The following is a 10,685-nucleotide window of genomic DNA, read 5'->3' as shown; positions in this document are numbered from 1 at the left end:
TGACATTAGACATTCTACCATTTGATGTTACAGTAAAATGTTGAATACGTATAGCGTGTATTCAAATATATATAATATGGATAGAAATACACAGCAGTTTATCCAATTAGTGTAGGGCTAAACCATCTTTAAATGCTGTACTAAACACTACAGTAATGGGACATTATTCTCAGTATTCAATCAGTGTTTTATTGAAGCTCAAATTCTTCATTGTGGTATATGTCATTTTCTGCAGCAATACTAATATATGTTTTACTTAGGCTAATCCAAAGAAATGTAGTAGTTAACCCTAACTACTACATTATTCCAAGATATGAACTGATTTGCGATTTTGTTTTATTCTTCTTCTTCTTCAAAAATACAATAACACAACAGAGTCAGAAAAACGTATAAGGAAAAAAACTTTTATTGTTTCACTCTTCATATCTGTACAAATACCATCAAACTTTGTATGTACATATGACATTTACATAAAAAATACAAAACTATATATTCATAACAGAATTTTGTATTTCTCTTGTGATGTTTGAAATAAAATGCATTCTGAGAAAAGAACAAAAAAAAAAAAAACAACGAAACAAAAAGAACCAAAGCGATGAAGTCTGATATAGTGTCGAGTACTGCAGTACATTAGTCCTATCGGAGCTCTGCGAGAGCAATATGGAGCACATTGGCAAGAAGACAGCACACAAATGTTAATGGCACATTATTTCCCAAATAATCAAGTATCATCCAACACTTACCTCTGCTCTAAACTGGTGAGATAAAACAAACGCTATTGAATAATTTTCTAGAGTTGTCGTCTCCGCATGGAAACAAATCTAAAGGGATGAAACTGAGGAATAACCAACAAAAAAACAAAAAAAGAAGAAGAAAAGAAAAACAAATGGCTCTTTTTTCTCTTCCGTTCCATCACTGCTGTGTTGCACCTTGTACAATGCTCTTTTGCTAAACCATTGAGAGAATCCCTTTGGTCAGTTATTATGAGTTGTAAACAAACCAGAAACACTGTATGTACATAAAATGATTGATATATTCCCAATAAATAAACACACAGCCTAAACATGCATTTACGTATGTGTGACATAAACATCTGTGATAGAGATTTGACAGAAACAAGCAGATTTGTACAGCTCAGGGAATGCAATTTACAGCTTGTAGAGGACTTATACTTACACGGTAACATGACAAATAAATAACACTGCTTTTCTTTGGACAAATATATTTCTTCATGATAAAAAAAAAGAAAGTAAAAGGGACAACAACAACAAAAAAGGGGGGAATGAGTGGTAACACAATATATCATGGTAGATAGTAAGCCTGACATTGTAAATGTATAAATTATAAAACACAAAAAAAGTATAAATAAACATCTAGCAGACTGAACTATATGTATACTTCCTTTTTCTTTAAAAAATAAATAAGCATACACATAATGTACAGTATGGACATGGTTCCTTGCCCTAGGACTGTTCCCCTAATGATGGGAGCCTATCCATCCAGTATAGAAGATAAATGGACATAGGCCATGTAGTCTGAGTCCTCATCTTCCTCATCCTCCTCCTGGTCTTCTGTGATGGCTATATGGGAGAATATATGGTAGCTGTTGTATGAATATGGACCACAACAGTGCAGAATATCACTGAACGTTCTAAAATAAAATCTCACAGCAAAGCCACTGGCCCACAGCCTCCATTTTGTTTTTTGTGTGTATGTGTGTGTGTGTTGGTTTGTGTGTATGAGGAAGGGTCTGTGTGACTTGGCATTGACAATTACTGTGGCATCCCCAATTATGCAGCTTGCATTTACATAATCTAGCAAGTCAGGGCTGTAACAAGAGAAAAAAGTGGGATGATGGAAAAGAGGGGTGGATGGGAGGTTGGGGGTTTGGTGGGTGAGGGATGGGGGTGCCTGGCGGGTATTGGTGGTGGTGGTGGGGGGCACTGGGGCTGACGGCTCCAGTGGCCCCGGGTCTCTTTTGGGCAGACTCCTGAAAGCAGACACACGTAACACAGAAAAGTGCTCCTGTGTTCTTGGATTCGCTAGTTTCTTTGCTCTGGTTATTATTTTAGCTTCTGGCCCAAACGTCCAGGGAGGGAGGACTCTGTGTCACAGCCTGGACTTAGCAAGCAGGTCAGAGATCATCAACACAGTTCTGAGGTATTTTCTTTTCTTTTTACAGAGGAGATTTACATCGGAAACGCAAAAAAATAAGCACACAAGCAAGAGCGAGAGTGACAATACAAAAAAATAAAGGAAAAAATAAACAAAACAGGCAGTCCCTCGTCAATCCGAACGGATTTGTAATTTGTGATACATATTCTGGTAGACAACACATTCACTGGAAACAGCACAGACAATAAAAAGTTAGTCGATAAAACACTCCTCCTACGATGAAGAGACGAGAAATAAGAGAGCGTGGTTCTACGAGCTTCTTACGCTTATCCTGCACACTGTAAAGTATCACATTTATATATTTAGCTCATGAGGTGATCATAAAGTTGGTCCCTTGGATTCCGTCGCATACCTTAGGCACATCACAGTAAGGTACTCGAGTCAGGAGAGAGAAAACTAACACGGAGACATTCTTCTACATAGCAACTTGGAATGTAAATTTGATACTTCCTTGAGGCTATTGTTCAATTTGATGGTTTACCCCCAGAGCTGCGAGCGCGTGACTGGCTCGGTCCGGTCTGCAGGTAGGTAGTCTACATGGGTAACATTATCGCTAACATGGCACCAATGTTACAATCACCTTATGCACATCGTATTAGTATATTGAAACGTATTCTGTTCTCATGGACATGTTGGCAGTGTGGTGTATATCACAAGAGGCAGTGCATTTTGAATTGATTGATTACAGCCAAAAGCAACAAAAAGAAGAAGAAAAAGAAAAAACATTCCAAAAACAACAAAAAATACACCTTTACTATGAAATAAGCAATGTGACCATGGAATTTACAAGCTGTAAAGATATGACCACTATCAAAATAATTCTGATTAAAAAATAAAACTGCATGGGATTTAAGGCAACCTGCTCCTGCAGTTCACTAGCAAGTAGTCTCCTTTATTTTTCAAGTTAGTTTAAATGACGTGAGCTTTTCTTTTTGTTTTACCAGACTCTTGTTTAGAGTCTGCTGCTGATATAGAAATGTGTTGGTTTCATTCACCTTTCTGTGATTTTTTGATTTGCAGAACAATAAAATAAAATAAAATAAAATAAGAAGTGAAATAAAAAAAAACTAACAAGAACACAAGAACAAAAGCCAGCGACAAAGACGATGTCATGCAAGTTCTTCCATTCCCAAGTCCGTTCTGCTTGCTTAAGCTGTGCTTGGTGGTGGTGTGGCTGGTGTGGGAGTTGGGGAAGAGTCAGGGTGGGTGGGGGACTTTCAGGAGGTTTTGTTGGGAAAGCAACATGGAATATTGTCTTTTGCTTGGAGGGGGGGGAAGGGGGTGTTTTGATTGATTCTTTTTTCATATTTTTGCTTTTTGTTATTTACTTACAGTTGCAAGATCCAGAGTGCTTGACCTCAAGCAGCGCACCCATAGAGCAAGCAGCTTGCTTCATGGCACATTCACTGGGATATGTGGTGTTGTCGCTGGCACACACCGCCTCCTCCGTCCTGCTCTCCGGACAGGTCTCATCGCACAGTGAGCAGCGGCCTCGGCTCATCCGAGCATCCCACAGACACTTTTTCCCGGCGCTGCACTGGATGTCCTCACACGACTTAGCCTCTGCAGAGAGGGAGGAAGAAAATCGGCACAGGGGAAATCTTTGATTAGGTGGATTATCACAAACGCTTTTCAAGCAGGATCAGATGACTGTTGCGTATTGGAGAGTTAAGCAAGGAATAAAAACCAAATCCTGTCTTATAGGCTCGGGTTCTTGTGGCAGGCAACAAAAAGTCATGTTTTAATTAGCACTTTTAAGTCTACATGACTTATATCGACTGCTTTCTGGATAAGAGTCCATCTGACTCAAATATTAACTTGAAGCATGTCTTCATGGCCCCCAGCACTCCCCTGTTTTGCTCTCTTTCTCCCCCCCCTCCTCTTCTTTCCCCTCTCCCATATGGGATAGTGCTGCCAACATCAGGAAATAATAAGATGTCTATCATTTCTTGAGCAAACACAAGCAATACCAAACTAACTCTCTCTCTCTCTCTCTCTCTCTCTCTCTCTCTCTCTCTCTCTCTCTCTCTCTCTCTCTCTCTCTAAGACCCCCTCCTCAGTGGAATGTTGGCAAAAATGAACAGTGAGAAAGTGCAGAGCTGGCCAGGAAGGACATTCACTCAAACAATATTCAAAGTCAGGGACTGGAGGGGCTTTCAGGGAGCGAAGTCTCACGCTCTCACGTCTCTTGTGTCTGCAGACTTACTGATGCATTTGCCCTCATACGCCACTCCGATGGATCTGCCCAGGAGGCAGGTCGCTCTTCTCAGGTGACACGCGCTGGCATAGATGATCCCGTCGTTTCCACACAGGTACTGATCAGGCGACGTCACCTCGGGGCAAATCCGATTACACGTCACACAATATGCATTATTTGTCTGGTCCACGACGCACGTGGAGCTGCCGGGGCACAAGACGTCACGGCACGTTTCTGTCCAGACAAAGGAATTGGGAGATTTTGTTAAAACCGGCACGAAATGCACGAAAATGAAGAACAGACTGCAGGGCTCTTGGCAAATGCAGACGCGTAATCTCATAAGTGGGGCAGAATTAAAGGTAATGTTTACTTACTCTTGCACTTTCCCTGGTACTGCACGTCCAGGTCAGGGTGGCCTTTGCATTTAGCCTTCAGCAGTGCGCATTCGTCTTTGTAGGTCTTTCCATCCGAGCCGCAGACCGGTCCTTTCCAGGTGATGTTGGAGCAGTCTGGTGCGCACACGCAGCGCGGCTTGCTTCTCCTGTTCATCTTGCACCTCTTCCCAGGCCCACAGTCAACATTATCGCAGGTTTCTAAAAAAAACATAAAGAGGTCTCTGGTAAGTGATGCTGGCGAGGACTTTTGGCATGGTGCGCAAAATTACGCATACAAAATGGGCATTTTACGCACTTTGGCATGCGCAAATCAGATCATCGCCATATGGTTTATGAGACAAAATGATCGAGCATGTATGTTATGGTAAAAACGAAAATGAGTGCACCTCCACCTTTGCAAGGTATGCAATTGGGGGCTCCGCCATTGAAGATCATCCACCTAAAGAGCGTGCTGTTAGGGACGTCCTCCTCGGTCCAGGACGTCCCCAGCCTTCCGCTCCGGCAGCACTCCTCCCTGCTCATACCGGGCATGTACAGCACCTGGCACCTCCCGTTCTTCCCCTGCTGCAACCAGCAGTTCCCGGCTGAAAACAGAAAAAAACATAAGAAAACCTCGAGTGTTGCATGTTGAACGCCTCAAAGCGCTGACCCAGACGCACCAGACACACAAGCAGCCCGTATTATCCGAGACGCTCCCTCCCCTTTCTCCCACCCGGCACTATTTTGTCTGATTCCCTTTTTTTTTTTTTTTTGCGAGACTGTTAACACTATCCAGCCTGTGACTGACAGCCCTTGCCATGCAGCCACAAACCCCAAAAAGTAATAAGAATCTTAGGAGGGAGGTTGTGGTTGATTCCCAGACTCCTTGTTATCACTGGACAGAGTGGAGCGTACAGACAGTGTTAAGTCTCCACCGTCTTAAGGTGGCAAGACTCCACTGCCTCCACCGCCTCAGGGCGATATCCCAGACATTTACCCAACCAGCTTCTTTAGTTTAATAACCAACCAGTGCCAAGTTCATTTTAAACACATTCAACCCAAAATTAATCTTAAATCATTGGCACAGGGACATAATTCGACCCAGACAGCAGCAGGGTGTGTAAACCGACACAGACACACATGACAGTAAGTGTTCATGGTGTGTTTCCTAAACTGAACACACATTTTCATTTGTATCTATCTCAACTAGAACCTCTCACAGAAAGAGTGATGAGTGTAAAAGTTTCCAGTTTTTATATTTGTATCATAGTAAAATGAAACTATTGCTCCCAAAAAAGCAATTTTACGCATGAATGCTGGATGCGGGGAAACCTATGAATAACACGCCCTTGAAGTCCCAGTGGACATTTTTCAAGTTTGTTACAGGTTTGGCGACAACACGCACAGACATTGAATTCTGAAGAGGAAAAAGTATGAGAACATGTTGAGGTATTGAGAGAAGCTGAGGCTGCGTCCAGCGCCGTGCGTGCCCCTGGCGAGGGCTGCAAAAGAAACTTGCCGTACAGTCTCACTTTGAAGTGTCCCAGATGGCACCTGTTTTGCGGACACTTTACGCACGCACTGTCTGATGTGGAGACTTTTTTTTATCAGCGGGGCGAAGAGCGAACCCACTCTGAAAAGTTTGTCGGCTGCAGCAATTATCCGACCCTGGTGCACGTTTCCCTGCGGCTGACAAGACAGCAGTGGAAGTTCTTTTTCTCTTTTCTTCCAGAAACGGAGAGAATTAAAAAGCGGAAAGACGAGGATGAGGAGATCCTTACCTTGAACTTTTTGATGTTCCATGAGGTGACAAAGCCATATGAAGAAGAGAAAAATGCCCGGGTGGAGGTGGTGTTTCAGCATCCTAAACATGATGGAGAGGCAAAGTGAAGCACGTATTTGACACGAGCAGCGCAAAAGTAATCTGCTTAAGGTGGCAGTGTTGAATAAGTGTCAGTCTGAGAATGCAGCCTCTCTTTTTAAATCTATAAGGGGTCTCGGGTTGACTGTCTCTGGTGGGCGGTCTCCTCTTCTGTGGGGGTGGGGAGATTTTTTTTTTTTTTTTTTTCTTCTTACCAAAGTTCTTTCAATCCCAATCAGGTGACAGCGTTACAGGCAACTTTCTCCTGCCACAACAATTAAATGACATGGAAACAGCTCTGGTGTTGTTGTAATAAAACGCCACGGGTGTCTGTGGCTCTGCTGTGAAACCGGTGGAACTCTGCACATCAGATAAAAGGGGCCGGTGCATGTGAATTTAGTTTTTAATGCACATTACTGATATTAACTTTAATCCTTTTTAGTTTTCTCATCAGGCGCCAGGCTCGTTTTTACGCACGACTTGATATGAGCCTTAAAAGCAATAATAATAATTAAAAAAATAGAAAAATATGAATAAATATATTAATAATCACATTAATAGTGATACAAAATAATAGTTTCTTATGCATTAAGACCTTCGTTACTGTATAATCAAACAGGCCCACAGCTCACATCCTGTCCATGCATGCCATCATCATACCTTCAAATTAAGAGTATACTGCTTGATGGTAACTGATATTTTTTCCACCAACTGCAGGCAAAAGTGTAAATCTTTTGATGAGAGTTGCCTTTTGGGAACATATCCCAGTCCAGACAATAATAGAATTCATAGTAGTCCGCAGCCGCACAGCTAATATTAGAACAGACAGTTGTTTGGGTTTCTCTCCCGGGTCAAGCTTTTAAATATAATCAAACCTGTTTCCGAAGAGGCTTCAGACAGAGGAGCGGGGTGTTGCGTTTCATTGAATGAAACACGCACACGCACAGACACAGACACAGACACACACACACACACACACACACACACACACACACACACACACACACACACACACACACACACACACACACACACACACACACACACACACACACACACACGCAGCTCTCCACTCACTGACGCACAGGCTGCACTCCTTCAGAAGTCCTTGCGCGACCTCTTCAGCGGAACCCTGGGTACAGCTGCAGCTCTGCAGAGCAAAGAGCAAAGTGTCTGCTGCGTGAATCACACTCCGGGGAGTTTATAATCTGTCGGCCAGACAGAACACAATGTAAAGTCTTCTTTAATTCCACATGAGAAAACACAGAATTAAAAATATACACAACCTTCATACATCCAGAGCTGTGAGCTGAAACTAAACATGTTTATATCAATTCAAGTACTGTGACAACAAGTATGATCAGAAACTATCAGTCATGCTGTATGTGTTGATATAGATGGTTATATAATTATCTATATAATTAATGCTATTAAAAATGAGCTATTAAAATGAGCATAAAATAGATTAAAGGGCCTGACAGCATGCACACATGCACATGCACACACAGACACATGCACACACACACATGCACATGCACACATGCCCATGCACAAATTGTTTTATAAATGAATTGATGTTTTGGATATATAGATTTATTGATTATTTTTGGTATAATGTTCTCTGCTCTTGCTTATGATTCCTAAGGATATGCATTCCCTTTACTCTACATCTTTTATTATTACTACTACTACTACTACTACTACTACTACTACTATTATTATAAGTAGTAGTAGTAGTTGTTGTAGTAGTAGTAGTTGTTGAAGTATAGGGTTTTTGTTTTTGATTAAATGTTTCATTTTGTGTTGGAGCTCTGTTTATTTGACACAGTTCAGGATTCACAGCTTAAAAACCTTCAGTGTTGTTTTTTCCTGCCATGTCAAATGTTAATGACTGAAACCTGAAACGTACAAAGATCATTCTACAGCCTCAAGCTGAAATCACACATTATTCATTAGGACCACTCCTTTCTCTCACCTGGAAAGTTAACGTCTTGCAGGCTCATGTGTTTCGTGCCCTCTTTGTGATCCAGTGGTGGATTTGATCTTACACTACACAGAACCAACATCTGTACTGCAGAAGAAACAGAGAAGGAGAAACAGTTTTCACAGGAACTGCTTCCAAAATCCATCCAGGAACCATATTACGTTACCTGCTTGAAATTACGATCGGAAACAGCAATCAACTGGAAGACATAAATCAAGAATGCAATCAAATTAAGTTTCTCTTCTGCAGAATTGAGCTCATCAAACTGATTCAGAGACGATTAAACGACCAAAGATCATGAAACTTTCACATGATTCACATTTCACATATTTGGGTTTGGACTGAACATCACAGCCATTACTTTGGAACAACTCTCTGGTTGCTCCTTCATGTAATGAAAGCCCGAGGTGGTGGACTCATACTTGTGTGTTTCTCACTAATCTCTGTCAAATCAGTGAACATGGCTGTTCTTAATGAAAGTTGTACATAAGTTGCAAAATTACGACAGTACAGTGATAGTTCTTCTGTCCATTGTTGTTTAAGAATCATCACAACAGCAAAAAGTCTTGTGAAGTCATTACTTGTTACTTCTCTCAACAAATCTGTGAAGGTTCACTTGTCGTCCAGTTGCGCTCAATCAATCATTCGGTGTCTGGAGTGTGTGATTTGTGAGCTCTGTGTCTTTGAGGTATTACAGTTTCCAAAACACTTCCTGACTGGCGAGTACATCTTCGCCAGACTGTATAAACTTGAAAGTGCTGGCTGTTGTCCTGAAGCCACTTACTGCCATCGACTGTCCCAGGCTCCGAGCAGACGCCGGATCAAACACACTCATGCAGCGAATGTCTTGTTCTGAGTGAAGCTCCTTTCGCAAAAATAAGTAAAATCACTTTTATAGATCATGATAGATATATGACATTTATTCTGTTTAGATTTGATCCAGAGCTTTTACATTAAAACCAGTAAAGTTTAGGCTTTAATTCCCAATAAAGTATGAACATGCCTGACAAAATGCTCATTATTATAATTATCATTTAAAGCTAATGAAGTATTGAGTGGCTGCAGGCCTCCCTCATGCCAGCTCATCAGAGATTTGTCAAGTTAAATCCTCTTATCCGTCTTTTAAACTCCAGTTTGTAGTTACACTCAAACCAGTGAGCATTAGAGTCCAGATTTAGGTAAAGCTGCATGCAAAAAAAAAAGGCCAAGCTGTTATTAAATAATTTATGACATCATTTTTGAGTCACAGCGGCATTGCAGCAATTTGTGAGCAATCATCCCACTGTGGCAGGGGTCAGCTGTTCTGCTGTAGCTGCCAATCATCTGCAGGAGACCCCAGAGGGATGAAATTACAAAGGTGTTCAACCATTTCCACTGTATCTGATTTCATCAAGTATTTCCACATTGCTCCCTGTAGTACACATATACATAGAATCCAAGAGGCTATTTCACAATGCTGTAGTGCATGAGTAATAGTGGAACGGACCAGTCCAATCATTTATCAAATTCTATATATCCCCCTCCAACAAGGAGGCTCCAGGCCCAGGCTCCTAATAAACGTGCGGCTTATTAGAGACAAATAGCACATTCCACTTCGTCAGATTCCAAAGAATCGAATACTAAAGATTCTGCTGGGTGATGGAGCTGGCGAGAAAAGAAGGGAAAGTTTTCAGAAACGCATTTCAGAACAGTCGAGGGACCGACTAACTTAAGACCACTGTCCAAAATGTGAGAAGAAACTAATCGTGGTGGAAGGGAAGAATTAAATTATTCTGATGTTTGGAAGTAAGTGGTCCGTTAAGGTTTCCAGTAGGGTCAGAGAGAGGAGAGGAGAGGAGAGGAGAGGAGAGGAGAGGAGAGGAGAGAGGAGAGAGGAGAGAGGGAGGAGAAAAGGAGAGGAAGAAGAGAGGAGAGGAAGAGAGGAGAGGAGAGGACAAGAGAGGAAAAGGAGAGGAGCTAAAGAGAGGAGAGGAGACACTAAGTAAAGTGTATTAATTGATGGTGGTATTCAGAGATCAAGTCATCAACAGAGCAGAGGAAAGAATGAACAGGGCTAACATGTCATCTATATCATGCTGCCATCTTGTGGCGAAA

At 41.8% G+C, this 10,685-nt stretch overlaps 1 protein-coding gene across 2 annotated transcripts; it reads right to left on the bottom strand.

Annotated features, from left to right (window-relative positions):
* Window positions 1–388: 388 nt before the first annotated feature.
* fsta (follistatin a) lies at window positions 389–6,758 on the bottom strand. 2 transcript variants are annotated; one of them, XM_035166871.2, is made up of 6 exons: window positions 6,528–6,758; window positions 5,154–5,351; window positions 4,747–4,965; window positions 4,382–4,606; window positions 3,508–3,738; window positions 389–1,580 (listed from the first exon to the last, which is right to left on the bottom strand). In XM_035166871.2, the coding sequence occupies exons 1-6, from the start codon at window positions 6,616–6,618 to the stop codon at window positions 1,492–1,494; spliced, it is 1,053 nt and encodes a 350-aa protein (XP_035022762.1). In that variant the 5' UTR covers window positions 6,619–6,758; the 3' UTR covers window positions 389–1,491. The 2 variants fall into 2 exon arrangements, with proteins under 2 accessions (XP_035022762.1, XP_035022763.1); XM_035166872.2 differs by having other exon boundaries at window positions 5,160–5,351; window positions 6,528–6,756.
* Window positions 6,759–10,685: the final 3,927 nt, after the last annotated feature.

The sequence above is a fragment of the Hippoglossus stenolepis genome, chromosome 9, assembly GCF_022539355.2.
Source record: "Hippoglossus stenolepis isolate QCI-W04-F060 chromosome 9, HSTE1.2, whole genome shotgun sequence".
Taxonomy (NCBI): Eukaryota; Metazoa; Chordata; class Actinopteri; order Pleuronectiformes; family Pleuronectidae; genus Hippoglossus; species Hippoglossus stenolepis.
This window is presented reverse-complemented; position numbering and strand designations above follow the sequence as displayed.

Excerpts from the sequence above, each read along its gene's own strand:
- fsta (XM_035166871.2), bottom strand. The coding sequence starts at position 6,618 with ATGTTTAGGATGCTGAAACACCACCTCCACCCGGGCATTTTTCTCTTC. Across the intron at positions 4,607-4,746 it reads GTACCAGGGAAAGTGCAAGA|AAACGTGCCGTGACGTCTTG; the intron begins GTAAGTAAACAT and ends TTGTCTGGACAG. Across the intron at positions 1,581-3,507 it reads GCACTCTGGATCTTGCAACT|CCATCACAGAAGACCAGGAG; the intron begins GTAAGTAAATAA and ends TCTCCCATATAG.